General features: G+C 39.5%; 1 protein-coding gene across 1 annotated transcript in view; it reads right to left on the bottom strand.

Annotated features, from left to right (window-relative positions):
- The window catches only part of LOC140724587 (lysophosphatidic acid receptor 6-like), a 45,761-nt gene extending 25,261 nt beyond the window's left edge, over positions 1-20,500 (bottom strand). The window contains exon 1 of the mRNA XM_073039014.1: positions 19,358-20,500. Coding sequence (XP_072895115.1) covers positions 19,358-20,303 — 946 coding nt within the window. The 5' untranslated portion in view covers positions 20,304-20,500. The remainder of the gene's footprint in view (positions 1-19,357) is intronic.
- Between the last annotated feature and the right edge of the window lie 450 nt (positions 20,501-20,950).

Genomic DNA, 20,950 nt, shown 5'->3' with positions numbered 1-20,950 from the left:
CTACAGACTCTCACAGCTACCTGGACTATTCCTCTTCCCACCCTGTCTCTTGCAAAAAGGCTATCCCCTTCTCACAATTCCTCCGTCTCCACCGCATCTGCTCTCAAGATGAGGCTTTTCATTCCAGGACGAAGGATATGTCTTCGTTTTTTAAACAAAGGGGCTTCCCTTCGTCCACCATCAACTCTGCTCTCAAACGCATCTCTCCCATTTCCCGCACATCTGCCCTCACCCCATCCACCCACCACCCCACTCGGGATAGGGTTCCCCTTGTCCTTACCTACCACCCCACCAGCCTCCAGGTCCACCTCCAACGGGATCCCACTACCAAGCACATCTTTCCCTCCACCCCCCTTTCTGCTTTTCGCAGAGATCGCTCCCTACGTGACTCCCTTGTCCACTCGTCCACCCCATCTCTTCCCACCGATCTCCCTCCTGGCACTTATCCTTGTAAACGGAACAAGTGCTACACCTGCCCTTACACTTCCTCCCTCACCACCATTCAGGGCCCCAGACAGTCCTTCCAGGTGAGGCGACAATTCACCTGTGAGTCGGCTTGTGTGGTATACTGCGTCCGGTGCTCCCGGTGTGGCCTTTTATATATTGGTGAGACCCGACGCAGATTGGGAGACCGTTTCGCTGAACACCTACGCTCAGTCCGCCAGAAAAAGCAGGATCTCCCAGTGGCCACACATTTTAATTCCACATCCCATTCCCATTCTGATATGTCTATCCATGGCCTCCTCTATTGTCAAAATGAATCCAAACTCAGGTTGGAGGAACAACACCTTATATACCGGCTGGGTAGCCTACAACCTGATGGCATGAACATTGACTTCTCTAACTTCCATTAATGCCCCTCCTCCCCTTCTTACCCCATCCCTGACATATTTAGTTGTTTGCCTGATCTCCATCTCCCTCTGGTGCTCCCCTCCCCCTTTCTTTCTCCCGAGGCCTCCCGTCCCATGATCCCATCTCCAGCTCTGTATCACTTTCGCCAATCACCTTTCCAGCTCTTAGCTTCATCCCACCCCCTCCGGTCTTCTCCTATCATTTTGCATTTCCCCCTCCCCCCACAACTTTCAAATCTCTTAGTATCTTTCCTTTCAGTTAGTCCTGATGAAGGGTCTCGGCCTGAAACGTCCACAGTGCTTCTCCTTGTAGATGCTGCCTGGCCTGCTGTGTTCCACCAGCATTTTCTGAATTAGATTATCAAGTTTGAATCATTCTATATGAAAACCATTTCAAACATTAATACCTAATTTACACGCCACAAGTTTAACCAGGTTAAGTTGTGAAAAGCACTTTGCACCATTACCAAAATGGTAGTGTGAGTGCATTTCAAGAATAATTCTGTTGCTAACTCATTTCTTCTGGGAAATACCAGTCAAAGTATAGAATATGCAAGTCTATATACAGAAAAGTGGACTGGCATTTTAAACAGAATATTTACGACAAACTCTATTCAAAAATGTTAATCGCACGTTAAGTATAAATCTAATTGGAGAATAAAACAGATCACATACTCAGGTTTTTAAGTATGTAGATCCTACAGTAACCCAAGTACCATCACATCAAATGGAAAATACAGAAGCAATTTATACCTGATTGAAGGTGAAGTAGTTCTCTTCCTCCACCCAACCCATGAACAAGACTGACACTTCCCAGCTTACCAAAAATCTCCCTGAAAGAAAATTTTAGTTTTTCCATCCAATCACAAAACCGCCAAAAATCTCAAGATTTCTAATGGAAGAAAATAATTAGAAAGGGAAGCAGTTTAGATAACTTCCTACATGAATAATTTAAGGCATTCAAGGGAGAGAAAAAAACCTGAAATGACAACATGTAATAATTATTTAATTATTTCTAATTATTTTCTATTTGTTTCTTTACTCCTTTTTTTGCACCCGCGAGTATATGTTGTTTTACTTATTGATTTTCCTTATCTGTCCTTCCTTTTTACCGAGACTAATACTTATATTTTCCTATGTTTTTTTTCTCGTAAATAGCGAACTTATTTACTTTGATATTTTGTTTTTGTATACATATACCGGTATTTACAATCGTTTATTCAGCACAGCTATACATATGTAATTTTTGGAGCCACCGGAGTTTAGGGTTGGGAACGTTAGAATTAGTCTTCAGCCTCCCTTGGCTGATTTTTCTCTTTGGGGGGAGGGAGGGGGGAAATGGGTTCCTCCAGAAAGCTGATTGGAGGTTTTTACTGTTTTATTTATTTGCTATCTACATGTCTGTGATTACCTTTTATAATTACTAAAGGATACTTGATGGATTCTTTTATTAATATACTCAGCTTTAATGTGAAAGGTCTAAATAACCCTATTAAACAAAATAAGATTTTCTCTTATATCAGGAAACTTAAAACTCGTATAATCTTTCTCCAAGAAACATATATTCGTAAAGATGATATTTCACGCTTTTTCAAAGGATGGAAGGGTATACATTTTCACTCACCCTCCCAATCTAGATTGAGAGGCATCTCTATCCTGTTTGATCAGAATGTATCCTTTATTCAACATAATGTAATTTCTGATACAAATGGGCACTTTGTTATTGTTTCAGGTAGTCTTGAGAATAAACTAATCGTATTTGCAAATGTATACGCTCCAAATACAGATGACTCCTTGTTCTTTGAACATCTTTTCTCTTTTCTGCCTGATTTGAATCGGTATTCCTTAGTGATGGGTGGAGATTTTAATTTTTGGCTTGACCCTATATTAGATCGCTCTTCAAGTAAAACCCCTGTCACTAATAAATCAGTCCTACTTTTTAAATCTTTTCTATTTCAACGTGGTATTCTCGATGTGGTGTTTTTTACACCCCCAAGAAAAGGAATATTCATATTTCTCTCAGGTTCATCATATGTACTCTCGGATTGACTACTTTTTTACAGATAGAAACTTGCTTCCACTGGTTCAATCCTGTGATTATAAGGAGATTGCTTTGTCTAATCATGCACCTGTGCTTCTGGCTTTAAGATTACCTGTTTACTCTGTACCAAACAGAAGTTGGCATTTTAACTTATCATTGTTATCTGATAAAAATTTTCTAAAGTTTTTGGAAAACCATATTACTTTTTTCTTTAAAGAAAATTTTAAAGGAGATACTGCTGATACTATAGTCTGGGATACTTTTAAGGCATATATTTGTGGAGAAATTATCTCTTTACCTATATAAAGAAAAAAGCTGACAAAGAAAGGTCTGACTTAGCAGTGATATTAAAAGATCTTGATCGAAAGTATGCCCTATCTCAAGATCCAACTACATATAGTAAGCGTATTGAAATCCAATCCAAGTATAATCTTCTGCTGACTTACCCAATTGAATGACAGCTGTTGAGAGATAAAACTCAATTTTACATTCACGGGGATAGAACAGGTAGTTTATTAGCCAATCACTTAAAATCTTTTACAGTTAATCGTCAAATCACAGAAATTTTTAAAGATCATGGTACTAAGATATCTGACCATTCTGAAATTAACAACATATTTAAAGGCTTTTACCCTAAGTTATATCAGTCTGACTCTTCTTTAGATGATACCTATAATAATGCTTTTTTCAGTAATATCAACATTCCTACATTGCTGATAGCCTAACACAGTTAGATCTGCCTATTTCCAATGAAGAAGTGGCTGAGGCTATACATGCTTTACATTCTGGTAAGACCCCAGGACCTGATGGCTTTCCTGCGGAGTTTTATAAAACTTTCATTACATTACTTACACCTTATTTATCCTCTGTTTTATCAGAGTCCTTTAAATCAGGTAAACTCCCTCAATCTTTTTATGAAGCTTTTAATTCTCTTATTCTTAAAAAAAAATGAAAATCCAGCTGAACGTTCTTCATACAGACCGATCGCTTTATTAAATGTTGAAGCAAAAATCTTATCCAAAATCTTAGCACGAAGACTTGAAAATATTTTACCATCTATTTTATCACATGACCAGACAGGATTCATTAAAAATTGTTACTCTCATTTTAATATACGTCGGTTATTGAATGGGATATATTCACCATCCAAAAAAATATCAGAGTGTATATTATCCTCAGATGCAGAAAAAGCCTTTGATAGGATTGAGTGGAATTATCTTTTTAAGACCTTAGAAAAGTTTAATTTTGGGCCTAATTTTATTGGATGGGTTAAATTAATTTACTTGTCTCCTACCGCTCAGGTTATTACTAACTCTCAAATTTCTAAGCCCTTTAATTTACAGCGGGGAACTAGACAAGGTTGCCCTCTTAGTCCTTTACTTTTTGCTTTAGCTATAGAACCCTTAGCAATAGCATTTCGAGAATCTAAGGACAGTTCTGGTATACTAAGGGAAGGTATGACTCATAAAATTTCATTATACGCTGATGATATTTTGCTTTTTATCTCTAACACTGGAACTTCTGTTCTTTCTTTAATTTCCCAGTTTAGTTCTTTTTCAGGATATAAGCTGAACTTACATAAAAGTGAGTTATTTCCTTTAAATGACCTAAATTATCAAATGCCAAATTTCCATTCCAAGTTGTTACAAGTCAATTTACATATCTAGGCGTAACAATTACTAAAAACTTCAAGAATTTATTTAAAGAAAACTTAAACTCCTTATTGAATTATGTGAAAAAGACGCTTTCTAAATGGTCTCCTCTTTCTTTATCTCTAATTGGCTGAATTAATTTGATTAAAATGAAGATTCTTCCTAAATTTTTATATCTTTTTCAGGCCTTACCTATTTTTATTCCTAAGACCTACTTTGATTCTTAGATTCAATTTTAACATCTTATATTTGGAATAATAAGCAAGCTCGTTTAAGTAAAGTTTACCTACAAAGAAATAAAGAGATGGGTGGATTAGCCCTACCCAATTTTAGGTTTTACTATTGGGCTGCCAATATAAGGAATATTACTTTCTGGTCTTATTATATTTATCGTAAAGATTGCCCATCATGGGTCTCCTTAGAAGTTAATTCTGTAAAAAATTCCTCTATTGTCTCTCTTCTTGAATCATATTCTTCTTTTTCAGCAAATAAAATAACAGATAACATAATTGTTATTGAGTGCAAATCCTATTAATAAATACATCTGTTCAAGAGTAGTAGAAATCTAAGGTCTTTTAGCTGTTTAAAGTTCAATGTCAAGATTTACTTTTATATACCTGTGTTTTTTTCAATACTTTCTGCTCTTTTACGATGAGACATGATGCAGTGAGAACTATATTATCAATATGTTGATTATAACACAGTGGAAGACAGCTAATGAAGATGATGATGTAGAGCAACATTTGACAAGGTTCTTCATGGTAGGCAAGTACATTAAGTTATATTGAATCCACATTGAATTGATAAGTTGGATCGAAAGTTGGCTTAGTCATAGAAATGAAGAGTAATGTGAAGTTGACATAAGAATGGATGCTGGAAATATAGAGAAACACATGAAATGTGGGAGGATAGTGAATGTTTCAGGTTGAGACCATTCATCGGGACTGGAAAGAGAGGGAGATGACTGGTGTAAAAAGCTCGGGGTGGGTACGAGGAGTGGAACAAAAGGTGGGGAAGGGACTCAGAGAGTGGGATTAGGAGAGGTCAGTGGACTAGAGAATAAAAGGAAGGAGGTAAGGTAGGTAACTAGAGGGAGGAATATGTGGGTCAGGGGCAGATATTCTCTTTCTTCTCCCCCACCCTCACTCTTGATCCTCCCAGGACCAATAGATTCCTCTCACAAAATGCTGGTGGAACACAGCAGGCCAGGCAGCATCTATAGGGAGAAGCGCTGTCGACGTTTTGGGCCGAGACCCTTCGTCAGGACTAACCGAAAGGAAAGATAGTCATCTCTTACTATCTTTCCTTTCGGTTAGTCCTGACGAAGGGTCTCGGCCCGAAACGTCGACAGCGCTTCTCCCTATAGATGCTGCCTGGCCTGCTGTGTTCCACCAACATTTTGTGTGTGTTGTTGTTTAGATTGGGTGACTACTTTGCACCTGTCTTCAGCCCACAGGCCACACCCAAACTCTCAGTTGCATGCCAAATGTTTTCATCTACTTCTGTTCTGACATATCTGTAACCTGTTAAACTGAACCCAAATTAAACTTGAGAAACAACACCTTATCTTCAGTCATGACTTACCACAGCCTTCTGCACTCATTATCAAGATCAAACTTTTCAAACTGACTTCCTTTGTATCATAACTGGTCAGTTATATTGAGGGCTATCCATCTGTAATATTAGCTGTTTTTTTGTCTCTCCACTTGCATGGTTTGATCGACTTGTCAATCCCCTCAGCTCTGCAATTATTTCCTTTATTTTTGTATTTTTCTCTCTAACTGCCCCCATTAACCTACAACCAGATAATATCTTCAACAACTGATTGGTAACCCTGCCCTCAATCTATCAGGGACATTCCTTTAGTCCTCTGACATTTTATGGAAATTAGCAGTCCAGATTAAAGATCCAGTCCACCAACTGGACTGGAGTGTGGTGTCAAGAACTTGGGGGGGGGTGTGGAAACTGCCTACTTCTTTCAAATGAAAGCTAATTTACCCCAACAAGCCCTATAGATTGTAAGTAATGAAAGACAATACTGTGAATTAAATTAAAGTCAGTCCCATAACTTAATGAAGCTTTTAAATGAAAACTATTGACGCCCAAAGATTGTAATGAAGTCTGCATTTGATTTCTTTCCACGTGATATGCATCACACTGTTATAGCGTATGCTCAAGTTTCAAAACCTATACAACCCAGAATGATGTTTTCCAACAAGATATAAGGAATAATTAAATATAAAGAGAAGAAGAAGAATGCCCTCAACTCCTAATGGAGTCATCGGGGTGCTGTCATGACAAGCTTTTTGCACCCATCTTTTTGGTGATTGCTCATCATACGGCATTTCTGTAGCATTCTCCAGGTTTTTTTTTTACGAGGTCGAGTTGCTAGCTCGATGCTCAACCCAGCACGGATGGAAAGCGTGCAAGGGAGCCGGCTGGATTTGAACTCGGGACCATTTGCTCCGGAGTCCAGCGCTGATGGCGCTACACCACCAGCCGGCCATAATTAAACATAGTACGCATAATTCTAAGTCAAAATAATTCCTTCCCTTCTTGTTTTACTCTGTTCTCCCATAAACCCAACAGTTTAATGTAATCTGTGAAGATGTATCCTGTTGGATCCCAGGAATGAAAGAGACATGATTCTGCAGCTTTAAAAGGCATTGGTCAAACGGCACTTGGAGTATTGTGAGCAGTTTTGGGCCCCTTATCTATGAAAGGATATGCTAGCATTGGAGGAGGTTCGCAAGAATGATTCAGAGAATGAAAGGCTTCACGTATGAAGAATGTTTGATGGCTCGCTAGTGTTTAGAAGAATGGGGGGGGGGATCTCATTGAAACCTATCGATTTTTGAAAGGCCTAGATTGAGTGGATGTGCAGAGGATGTTTCCTATAGTGCGGGCTGTCTAAAACCAGAGGGAACAGCCTCAGAATAGATGGATGATCTAAAGAGATAAGAAGGAAGTTCTTTAGCCGGAAGTTGGTGAATCTGGAATGCATTGCCACAGATAGCTGTGGAAGTTCTTTCAATGGGTATATTTAAAAGTGAGGTTGATATGTTTTGATTAGTAAGGTAGTCAAAGGATATATGAGGAAGATGAATGAGGCTGAAAGGAATAATTAATCAGTCATGACTAGACTTGATGGACCAGGTGGCCTACTTCTGCTTTTATGTCTTAAGGCTTTGTGGTCTTAATTTGCAAACTAATCTTACAGTGTTTTGTTCACTGTAAGTATCATTTGTTTTCAACTTATGTCAAGATAATGAAAGAGATATGTAGTATCTGTGATCTGGTAATAAAACACACATACCAAATCCCACTTTTGCAAATAAGGGAGTGCACATCCTTGACGACACTATCATTTAGATGAAATATCAAACCCAGGCCCCATCTTATCGGAGAATATAAATGATACAGTCACACAGCAATACTCATATGAAAGTACAGGAATTCTCCCTTCAATAGATTTTGAGGCTAGTTTTACTGATCCTGTAGATTATGTTCAAACCCATGATTATCAGTATTAACATTACCAGGCATCATTTGAGGTTAGCTTTGGTAAAAGTGAGAGGAACTGTCATGGACATGCTACACTGGTGCTGAAAGCATGGCAACACTTGCAGGCTGCTCCCAACTCATCCTTCCTGTGTTGCTTGTTGACACAAATGACGCACTTCACTGCATGTTTTTATGTTTTGATGTACATATGACAAATAAAGTTAATCTTTAATCTTACATTGACCTGAGTTCAATTGTGACCGCTGGTACTGTTTATCTGGTGTTTGCCTGTACTTGGTGACTGTGTGGGTTTCACAATGGTGTGAAGGTTGTTTGAGTGATGAATACAAGACTAAAGCTGTTATATTTGAATGGATGCAGTATAAGGTATAACGTGGATGAACTTTTAGCACAGTTACAGAATGGCATGTATGAGGTTGTGGGCTTCACTGAATCGTGGCTGAAAGAAGATTATAGCAGGAAGCTTAACATCCAAAGATACACATTATATCAAAAGGACAGGCAAGTGGGCAGAGGGGGTGGGTGGCTCTGTTGGTAAATAATGAAAACAAATCCTTAGAAAGAGGTGACACAGGCTCGGAATGTGTAGAATAGTTGTGAGTGGAACTAAGAAACTGCAAGGGTAAAGAGACCCTCATAGGAGTTATGTACAGACCTCTGAAAGATGTGGGCAACAAATTACAATGGGAAATAGAAAATGCATGCCTAAACGGCATTCTTACATTAGTGATGGGGGACTTTAATATGTAGGTAGATTGGTGCTGGATCCCAAGAGGGGGAATTGTAGAATGCCTACAGGATGGCTTTATAGAGCAGCTCATGGTTGAGCCCACTAGGGGATCAGCTATTCTGTACAGGGCTATGTGTAATGAACCAAAATTGGTTAGGGAGCTTAAGGTAAAGGAACCTTTGGGGGGAGTGTGATCATAATATGATAGAATTCAACCATAAATTTGAGAGAGAGAAGCTAAAGTCAGATGCAACAGTATTTCGGTGGAGTAAAGAGAATTGCAGAGGCATAAGAGAGGTGATAGAAATATAGATTGAAACATAGAAACATAGAAAACCTACAGCACAATACAGGCCCTTCGGCCCATGAAGCTGTGCCAAATGTGTCCCTACCTTAGAACTACCTAGGCTTTACCCATAGCCTTCTATTTTTCTAAGCTTCATGTAGTCATCCTGGAGTCTCTTAAAAGATCCTATTGTTTCTGCCTCCACCACCGCCGCTGGCAGCCCATTCCCTGCACTCACCACTCTCTGCGTAAAAACCTTACCCTTGACATCTCCTCTATACCTACTTTTAAGCACCTTAAAACTGTGCCCTCTCATGCTAGCCACTTCAGTTCTGGGAAGAAGCCTCTGACTATCCACACAATCAATGCCTCCCATTATCTTGTACACCTCTATCAGGCCACCTCTCATCCTCCATTGCTCCAAGGAGAAAAGGCCGAGTTAATTCAACCTATTCTCATAAGGCATGTTCTCCAATCCAGGCAGCATCCTTGTAAATCTCCTCTGCACCCTTTCTATGGTTTCCATGTCCTTCCTGTTGTGAGGCGACCAGAACTGAGTATAGTACTCCAAGTGGGATCTGACCAGGATCCTATACAGCTGCAACATTACCCGTCAGCTCTTAAACTCAATCCCACGGTTGATGAAGGCCAATAAGCCATATGCCTCCTTAACCACAGAGTCAACCTGCGCAGCAGCTTTCAGCGTCCTAATGACTTGGACCCCAAGATCCCTCTGATCCTCCACACTGCCAAGAGTCCTATCATTAATGCTATATTCTGCCATCATATTTGACCTACCAAAAATAACCACCTCACACTTGAACTCCATTTGCCACTTCTCAGCCCAGTTTTGCATCCTATCAATGTCCCATTGTAATCTCTGACAGCCCTCCACACTATCCACAACACCCCCTACCTTGGTGTCATCAGCAAATTTACTAACCCGTTCCTCCACTTCCTCATCCAGGTCGTTTATAAAAATCACATATAATAGGGGTCCCAGAACAGATCCCCGAGGCACACCATTGGTCACTGGCCTCCATGCAAAATATGACCCATCTACAACCACTCTTTGCCTTCTGTGGACAACCCAGTTTTGTATCCACAAAGCAATGACCCCTTTGATTCCATGCCTTCTTACTTTCTCAATAAGCCTTGCATGGGGTACCTTGTCAAATGCCTTGCTAAAATCCATATACACTACATCTACGGCTCTATCTTCATCAATGTGTTTAGTCACATCCTCAAAATATTCAATCAGACTCGTAAGGCACGACCTGCTTTTACACAAAGCCATGCTGACTATTCCTAATCATATTATACCTCCCCAAGTTTTCATAAATCCTGCCTCTCAGGATCATCTCCATCAACTTACCAATCAAAGAATTAAGACTGACTGGCCTAAAATTTCCTGGGCTATCCCTACTCCCTTTCTTGAATAAAGGAACAACATTCACAACCCTCCAATCCTCTGGAACCTTTCCTGTCCTCATTGATGATGCAAAGATCATTGCCAGAGGCTCAGCAATCTCCTCCCTTGCTTCCCATAGTAGCCTGGAGTACATCCCGTCCGGTCCTGATGACTTATCCAACTTGATGCTTTCCAAAAGCTCCAGCACAACCTCTTCCTTAATATTTACATTCTCAAGCTTTTCAGTCCACTGCAAGTCATCCCTACAATTGCCAAGATCCTTTTCCGTAGTGAATACTGAAGCAAAGAATTCATTAAGTACCTCCGCTATTTCCTCCGGTTCCATACACACTTTTCCATTGTCACACTTGATAGGTCCTATTCTCTCACATCTTATCCTCTTGCTTTTCACATACTTGTAGAATGCCTTGGGGTTTTCCTTAATCCTGTCCACCAATGCCTTCTCATAGCTCCTTCTGGCTCTCCAAATTTCATTCTTAAGCTCCTTCCTGCTAGTCTTATAATCTTCTAGATTCCTGTCATTATCTAGTTTATTGAACCTTTCATATGCTCTTCTTTTCTTCTTGACTAGATTTACTACAGCCTTTGTACACCATGGTTCCTGTACCCTACCTTCCTTTCCATGTCTCATTGGAACATACCTACTCAGAACTCCACGCAAATATCCCCAGAACATTTGCCACATTTCTTCCGTACATATCTCTGAGAACATCCGTTTCCAATTTATGCTTCCAAGTTCCTGCCTGATAGCCTCATATTTTCCCTTACTCCAATTAAATGTTTCCTTAACTTGTCTGCTCCTATCCCTCTTGAATGCTATGGTAAAGGAGATAGAATTGTGATCATTATCTCCAGAATGCTCTCCCACTGAGAGACCTGACACCTGACCAGGTTCGTTTCCCAATACCAGATCAAGTACAGCCTCTCCTCTTGTAGGCTTATCTACATATTGTGTCGAGAAACCTTCCTGAACATACATAACAAACTCTACACCCACCCCCCATCTAAACCCCTGACTCTAGGGAGATGCCAATCAATATTTGGGAAATTAAAATCTCCCACCACAACAACCCTGTTATTATTACTCTTTTCCAGAATCTGTCTCCCAATCTGCTCCTCGATGTCCCTGTTACTATTGGGTGGTCTGTAAAAACCACCCAGTAGAGTTATTGACTCCTACCTATTCCTAACTTCCACCCACAGAGACTCCGTAGACAACCCCTCCATGACTTCCTCCTTTCCTGCAGCCATAACACTATCTCTGATAAACAGTTCCACCCCCTCAACTCTTTTGCCTTCCTCCCTATCCTTTCTGAAACATCTAAAGCCTGGCATCTGAAGTAGCCATTCCTACTCTGCACCATCCAAGTCTCTGTAATGGCCACAACATCATAGCTCCAAGTGCTGATCCACGCTCTAAGCCAGGGGTGGGCAAACCTTTTGACTTGTGGGCCACAAAGGGTTCTAAAATTTGACAGGGGGGCTGGACCAGGAGCAGATGGACAGAGTGTTTTGGTAATACACCTCATAAGAGAAAATAAAATATCATGGGATATGTAGAAAACATGTGCTTTAATTTCAATTGAAAATGAACAAATGCATTACAACAAAATATCTGTCTTTGAAGTCCCATGGTATTTAGCTATTTATTGAAATGACTTTTAAAACACTGAAAATTAAATGAATACAGCTTTTTTTAATAGTAACAGTTATTATTTTAAAGCACTGAAAATTCTGTTATCCTTCAAGATATTATCATCATCACTCTCCTCCTGACTGTCTTTATTTCAAAAACGGTAGGAGATGCAGGTCTACTTGTCCTGCTCCTTCTTATTCAATTGTCCCCTGTGCCAAAACTCAACAACGACCAGTGTCACTGACAGAACAGTGACAGCGCGCCAGTATGCGGAGCGCGTTATTTGATCTGGAGCGCATTTTTTATTTTGAGAACGTACATGCACCTGCGCACTACTCATGTCCATCACTTAACAGAAATGACATGTAACATGTAAGGCTTATTGAAAAAAATATTTTCAAATGCATTTTTTACATAACACAACGAAGAAACTTATTTTTAATTTCAGTGGGAACAGAGTTGTTGGTCTCCCTTTTTAGCCAGCGCATTAAAGTCTGGATTTAGTTTTGTTGTGGCGATTCTCAGGATGGATCTGAGGTGTTAACAAGGTTTATTAATATAATTTCATCAAGTTCTGCGGGCCGGATTAAAAAGCTTAACGGGCCGCATATGGCCCGCGGGCCGTAGTTTGCCCATGCCTGCTCTAAGCTCATCCGCTTTATTCATGATACTCCTCACATTAAAATAGACACATCTCAAACCATCGGACTGTGCATGCCGCTTCTTTATCACCTGCCTATCCTCCCTTTTGCACTGTCTCCAAGCTTTCTCTATTTGTGAGCCAACCTTCCTTTCCTCCGTCACTTCAGTTCTGTTCCCAGCCCCCAGGAATTCTAATTTAAACTCTCCCAATGGCCTTAGCAAACCTTCCTGCCAGGATATTGATCCCCCTTGGATTCAAGTGCCAAGATTGATCAGAAGGAGGCATTAGCAGTAATGATGGCAAAGCAGCAATGGCTGGAGTTTCTGGGAGTAATTCAGAAGACGCAGGATAGATACATCCCAAAGAAGAACAACTATTCTAAAGGCCAAATAGAAGGCTTACTATAGAACAAAAATTACTGGGACATTCAGAGGATTGTGAAGCTTTTAAAAGCTAACAGAAGGCAACTACAAAAGTCATAAAGGAAAAGGTGGAATACGAAGGTAAACTATCCAATAATATTAAGGAGGTCACAGAAATTTCTTTAGATATACAAAGCATTAAAGAGAGCTGAGAGTAGATAACAGGCCACTGGAAAATGATGCTGGAGAGGTAGTAATGGGGGACAAGGAAATGGCAGACAAACTGAAGAAGTATTTTGCATTAGTCATCACTGTGGAAGACTCTAACAGTATGCCAGAAGTTTGAGAGTGTCAGGAGACAGAAGTCAGTGAAGTTACCATAACTAGAGGGAAGGTTCTTGGAAAACTGAAAGGTCTGAAGGAGCGTAAGTCACCAGAATGGTTTACACCCCAGGGTTCTAAAAGAGATGGCTGAAGAGATTGTGGAGGCATTAGTAATGATCTCTTAACAATCAATAGATTCTGGAGAAAAGGAAAATTATAAATGTCACCTCATGAGAGAGGCAGAAGAAAGGTAATTATAGCCCAATTAGTCTGACCTCAGTATTTGGGAAGATTTTGAAGTTGATTGTTAAGGATGTGGATTTGGGTTACTTAGAGCTATATGATAAAAAGTCAGCACAGTTTCCTTTAGGGAAAATGTTGCTTGACAAATCTGTTGGAATTCTTTGAAGATGTAACATGCAGGATAGACAAAGGAGAATCAGTGAATTTTGTGAAATTGGATTTTCAGAAAGACTTTGAGAAGTTGCCACACACGAGACTGCTTAACAAGTTAAGAGCCCATGGTATTACAGGAAAGATACTAGCATGGATAGAACATTGGCTGATTGGCAGGAGGAAATAATTGGGAATAATGGACTGCAAGTGATTAGTTGTATTGCACAAAGATTTGATTTGGGACCACTTCCTTTTATGTTATATGTCAATGATTTTGATGACAGAATTGATTGCTTTTTGGCCGAGTTTGCAAATGGTACAAGAATAGATGGAGGAGGAGGTAGTGTTGAGGAAACAGTGAGACTACAGAAGGATTTAGACAGAATAGGAGAATAGGCCAAGGAATGGCAGAAGGAATATACTGTCAGGAAGTCTATTGTCATGGATTTTTGTAGAAGAAGTAAAAGGGTAGACTAAAAGGAGAGAAAATTCAAAAACCTGAGGTGCAAAGGGACTTGGGACTCTTTGTGCAGGATTCCCTAAAGATTAATTTGCAGGTGGTGATGTTAGCATTTATTTCATGAGGTCTAGAATATAAAAGCAAGAAGGTAATGTTGAGGCTTTATAAGACAATGGTGAGATTTCACATGGAGTATTTTGTGCATTTTTGCCCCTTCCCTCAGAAGGGATGTGCTGACATTCAAAAGGATGCAATGGAGGTTCGCAAAAATGATTCCTGGTTAAAAGGCATATTGTATGAAGAGCGTTTGATGGCTCTGGGCTTGACTTACTGGAATTTAGAACAATTTGTGGGAATCTCATTGTTGAAAGGCCTCACTGGGGTGGATGTGGAGAGGATGTTTCCTATGGAGGGGTAGTGTAGAACCAGAGTACACAGCCTCAGAATAGTGGGACATCCATTTAGAATGGAGAAGATGAGTAGTTTCTTTAGCCAGAGAGTGATGAATCTGTGGAATTAATTGCCACAGGTGGCTCTGGAGGCCAAGTCATTGGGTATATTTAAGGCAGAGGTTGAGAGGTTTTTGACTAGTCTGGGCATGAAGAGTTATGGGGAGAAGGCTGGGAATTCAGGCTGAGAGGGAAATGAATCTTCCATGATGGTGGAGTAGACTTGATGGGCCAAATGGCCTAACTCTACTCCTATATCTTAAGGTCTTATAGCCTTAACTGGCAATTGTAAATTGCTCCTAGTCCATTGGTGCTAGATTTAGGGGAAATTGACAGGAATGTGAATAGAATGAAATTGAATCTGAGTAGTTTGACTGAAAATGGGTGCTTGAAGGCCTGCAAAGACTTGGTGGAATGAAGGATCTATTTCTGTGCTATATGACTCTAACTGAGGTGCAATGGAACATTCCTATTAAACCTTGTAAATGTTTGAAATTTTCTGTAACAACAAAGTGTTTTCCCTACCACATACAATTTTTGTAATTATGCTAAGGTAATTTGCTGGTTACATATTAAAGATGGTAAAATTATACTGACCCAACTCCAGTGACCCAATAGACATGGTTCAATGTATTTAAACAGTTTACGTTAAATGAGCAGCAACATCAGATTGGGCACAGATGCACAGCAAAGTGTGAATAGATCACAATTTTTTGTAAGTTTAAGTATATATTGCCTTTAATCTTATTTTCAGAATCTTCCTGTACTTAACTATTAGTAACCTGATGCCTTTCCATAAAGTACTAAGACTTAAGATTTCAAGTTAACATTCCCCTTTACAGTATGTTAAATGTTACTGATTACCAACTTCCTTTGCACGTAAATTAGAAATTCCTAAACTTCCAAAAATTTAAAATTCTAAATGTGTTTCTTCTTTTTCTCTATCTCTTTGAATTCAACCTTTCTTTCACTATGTCTATCTCTCTTTCAGAAATCATCCATTCTATTTCCCTGTTCCTTTTAGCTCTGCTTTTTAGTTTCTGATCCTTATGGAGAAAAGGGCAGATAAACTTACAATAAATTGTGATCTATTCATGCTTAAAGCATGATCTATTCACAATTCTCTGTGCATCTGTGCTTAATCTGATGTTGCTGAAAACCTGAAACAAAAGCAGAAAATGACAGAAATAAACAGCATGTCAGGAAGCATTTCAGAATTAAGAGCAGATTTAACCTTTCAGTATAGTGCCCATTCACAATGATACTGCCTGTGACGTGTTGGTTGGGCAATATGATTATTGGTTGTAAAATCCTGTGGCAAACCTGAAGAAAGTTGCAGAGGAGTTTGCAGATACTGGATCAAAAACTGCTGGAGGAACTCAAAGGCCTGAGAGAATTTTTGACTTGTTGATATGAAGCAGGGATATGTCATGTCAACATTTCATCCTCCTCCACAGATACTGCTTGACTTCTACTTTCCTCCAGCAGTTTGTTTTGCTTCTGATGGTAATCATACTACAGTTATTTGAAGTTCCTTGATCATTTGACCTTAACTAAAAACTGTAGGATTAAGGAAAACCCCAAGGCATTCTACACATATTTGAAGAACTGGGGGATGACTAGAGTGAAGGTAGGACTGATCAGGGGTAGCAGAGGAAACATATACCTGAGGTTGGAGAAGGAATAATTTGTTTCAGTATTCACAAGTTAGCGAGACTGTAATGTTTGTGAGGGCAGCATAGTACAGACTGATATACTAGAATTAGTCAATGTTGAGAAAGAGCATGTGGGGGAACTTTTGAAAAACAATAAGACAGATAAGTCCTCAGGGCCGATCGGATATAACCCAGGTTACTACAGAAAGAGAAGGAAGAGATTGCTGTGCCTTTGGTGATATTTGCATCCTCATTGGCCACAAGAGTAGTACCAGATGATGGTAGGGTGGCAAATATTATTCCTTTGTTTAATAAAGAGAGTATGAATAACCCAGGGAATTATAGACCAGTGAGTCTTACATTGATGGTGGGCAGATACTTGGAGAATACTCTTAGACAGGAGTTACAAGTATTTGGAGAAGCAAAGTCTGATTAGGGATAGTCAGCATGTCTTTGTAAGGGGCAGGTCATGCCTCATGAGCCTGATTGAATTCTTTGAGTATGTGATAAAGCATATTGATGAAGGTAGAGAAGTGAATGAGATGTATATGGATTTTAGTCAGGCAATTGAGAAGGTTTCCCATGATAGGCTCATTCAGAAACTCAGCAGGCTTGGGATCCAGGCAAGCTTGGCCGTGTGAACCCGGAGCTGGCTTACTCACAGAAGGTAGAGGGTGGTTGTAGGACTGTATTCTTCCAGGAGGTAAGAGACGATTAGAGTTCTGCAGGGATCTGTTCCTCCCCTTGTGATTTTTATAAATGACTTGGATGAGGAAATGGAAGTGTAAGTTATTAAATTTGCAGAAGACATGAAATTTGGTGGAGTTGTGGAAAGTGAAAAGGTTGTCATAGATTACAATAGGATAGCGACAAGATGCAAAACTGGGCTGAGAAGTGGCAGATGGAATTCAACTCAGAAAGGTATGAAGTGATTCACTTTGGAAGGTTTTATTTAAAGGCAGAATAATGGGTTAATTGCAGGATACTTAGCAATGCAGAGAAACAGAGGGATCATAGGATGAATGTCCATAGATCACTTAAAGATGTTGCACAAATTGAAAGGGTTGTTAAGAAGGCGTATGATGCAATGGTCTTTGTTACTCTGGGGACTGAGTTCACCACAAGGTAACGTTGCAGCCTTATAAAACCCTGCAGCTCTATTAGACGAGGCTTGAAAATTTTTGTTCCGTTCTGGTCCTGTCATTATAAGAAGTAAGTGGAAGCTTTAGAGAGGTTGCAGATGAGATTTACCAGGATGCAGCCTGGATTAGAGTGCATGTCTTATAAGGATAGATTGAGCAAAGGAGGATGAGAGATGATCTGATAGAGGTGTACAAAATGATAAGAGGTATAAACCAAATGGATATTCAGAGACATTTTTTTCCAGGGCGGAAATGCCTAATATAAGGGGGCATAATTTTAACGTAATTGGAGGAAAGTATGGATGGTATGTCAAAGATAAGTTGTTTATTTTAACACAGAGAGTGTGGATGCATGAAACACACTGCCGGGGTGATGGCAGAGGCAGATATATTAAGGGCATTGAAGAAATACTTGGATGGACACGTGGATGATAGAAATTATAAACACGAGAAATTTTGCAGATGCTGGACGTCCATATCAACACACAAAAATGCTGGAGGAACTCAGTGGGTCAGGCAGCATCTGTGGAAATGGACAAACAGTTGACATTTTGGGCTGAAACCCTTCTTCAGGACTGGAAAGGAAGGGGGAGGATGCCAGAATAAAAAGTTGTGTAGAGGTGAAGGAGGACAAGCTAGAAGGTGTTAGGTGAAGCCATGTGGGTAGGAAAGGTAAAGGGCTGAAGAGAAAATAATCTGATAGGAGGGTTGAGTGACCATAGGAGAAAGGGAAGGAGGATGGGCATCGGGGGAGATGGTAGGCAGGTGAAACGAGGTAAAAGCCCAGAGTGAGAAATAGAAGAAGTGGGGAGGAGGTAATTTTTTTACTGGAAGGAGTAATCAATATTCATGCCATCAGTTTGGAGGCTACCCAGCAACATCAACAACATCTCAAATAGGATTTGATTTAATGTTTCCAGATCAATAGTCCAGAATTTTAGACCAACAATTTACTATGTCCACAATGCGTCTTGCCTCTTAACAGTTCAAAAGTTATTATTCAGCCAATTTACTTCACTACATTTGATATCAAATGATATTACTGAACATGACAAAGGCCACGACAACATCTCAGATGTAGAGACAGATGTTTAGCACATCTTGCTAAAAAGCATACAATACTTCCAACATTGGCATCTACTTCACAAAGTAAAATATTCCCTAGAATCAGAACCTTTAATATATTATAATGGAGTTGAGGTAAACAAAATTTGAAATATTAGAATGGAGATGAGGAAAAGAGATGCATTCAACAAATGGTGAGGTTTTAAACTTCTCCTCCTAAGGGTTTGGTGGAGACAAAAACATTCATCACATTTAAAAACTGCACAATTCATTAAAGTGCTCCATTCTACAAGGCTACAGATCAAAAACTGAAATGAAATTAACCAATTTTTGCCATCATGAATGTGGCTTGAATGGGCCCTCTCTGTAGAAAATATTTCATTTTTGTACCCTTATAAAGCAGACAAATTCAAACCGGTCTAGTATCAATCTTTTACCACTCACTTGTTTGAAGATGTGCAGCTTCAGTGCTAATAGAATCACTTCCTTTGCCAATAAACAGAAAAAAAACTCCAAGATATTTGCAAAGCTCTTAGAGAAGCTAAGGACAAATCAAGTTAGGTTGCTATTTTCTCTACTTCGCTCAAACACAAAAGGATTTATTTCAACATGTATACGGACAGCTGCTAATTACTTAAATGCAAATGCATAGTTCAGCTATTTCCATCTATATTAATGCATATCCAAACTTGTAAATCATTCACTTACCTAGTACAATGCTTTCTTTGTTAGCTTGAGTTCCTGTTTTTATCAAATCCATTGGATTGACGGTCACCTTTTCCTTCTTCATTGCATCGATTTTGAAAGCCATGCTAGTAAGATGGTAAATAATGGGATCCACACAGCTGCTGATGCTGGCTAAGCAAACGGTAATGGCATGAAGCAGATACATTCCTTTCATTGAGAAATGACCTATTTTATACAGTCCATACAATACCAAAGTAACATTAAAAGGTAAAAAGCACACAGTGAAGACCCCGATGTTTAGTAGAAACAATGGTACAATTTTGTATCTTTTAAATGTCTGATCTTCTTTTCTGATTCGGAACATAACTCTGACAACAGCAAAGAAGCAAATGATAATTATTACAAAAGGCATCGCAAATACAAGCATTGTTATCAGTAATATGAGTTTAACAGCAGATTTCCAAGTTTCAGCTGGATATCCTTCATAACATATTGTACTGTTTATTTGATCCTTTTGATGATATTGAAAAGCAATTGGAAAACTCATCAAAATGATAATAAACCAAACCACGGCACAGGCAACACCGGCCACTTTCGGACTTCTAAGAAAATTTGACTGGAAAGGATGAACTATAGCTAGATAGCGATCAATACTTATTAATGTAATAAATAAAGTACTTGTATAAAAATTCACTGAAAATATTGTTTCAGATAGAGTGCAAATAAAATTTCCAAAAAGCCATTGAGTAGTTATAAAGTAATGTATTCTGAAAGGTAATGACAGAATGAAGAGCAGATCTGATATTGCCAGATTAGTCAAATAAATTACAGGAGCAGTTTGTAGTTTCAATCTTTTGCAGAACACCCATAGCGAAAAGCTGTTTAGAGGTAATCCAACTGCCACCGTCAACCCATAAGTAGACGCAAACAGAGTATTCACAAAGAAGATTGTACTGTTTGACTCCATGGAACCACTTTCCACTGCTTTACTTGCTGTTGATTAACTAGAGAGCTTTTAACTAGAGTTAAGCTGGAGCAGCGTAGCCAGTTTCACAAGCTGAGAAGATGTGTAGGTAACTTTTGAGGTTGATATACTGCAATGTTAAAACCACAGCTGTGTGTGTGCGTACGTGTGCAAGATGCAAGTATGCACAAATGAAATGATAAACTTACTTGCACACAGCAGCAACACAGGGTTGTTGCATCAGATAAGCAGGCTTCACAAGAGAAACATAAACTTAACGCTATCTTTACAAGGAAGAGCACAAATAAGGAAAAGGAGGTTACCTGAATGAGATTGAGACAGGGCCACTCATATTCAATTGACTGCTTCCCCCGCAGCTTGTCCCTCCAAATTCTACATGCCACTCTTTCTACTGTGCGGAGATAGCTGGTGGCCCTGACTTCTCCTCCCTCTACCCTCTTTTATTCCCCACTCTGGCCTCTCAACTCTTCTCACCCACCTATCATTTCCAGCCTTGGGCCCCCTCTTCCTTCCCTTTTTCAGTCTCCTCTCCAATCAGACTCCTTCTTCTCCAGTGTTTTACCTTTTCTACCCACCTGGCTTCACCTACCACATTCTAGCTATTCTCATACCCTTGCACCTCAACTTTT

This window comes from Hemitrygon akajei, chromosome 3 (assembly GCF_048418815.1).
Source record: "Hemitrygon akajei chromosome 3, sHemAka1.3, whole genome shotgun sequence".
Classification (NCBI taxonomy): domain Eukaryota; kingdom Metazoa; phylum Chordata; class Chondrichthyes; order Myliobatiformes; family Dasyatidae; genus Hemitrygon; species Hemitrygon akajei.
This window is presented reverse-complemented; position numbering and strand designations above follow the sequence as displayed.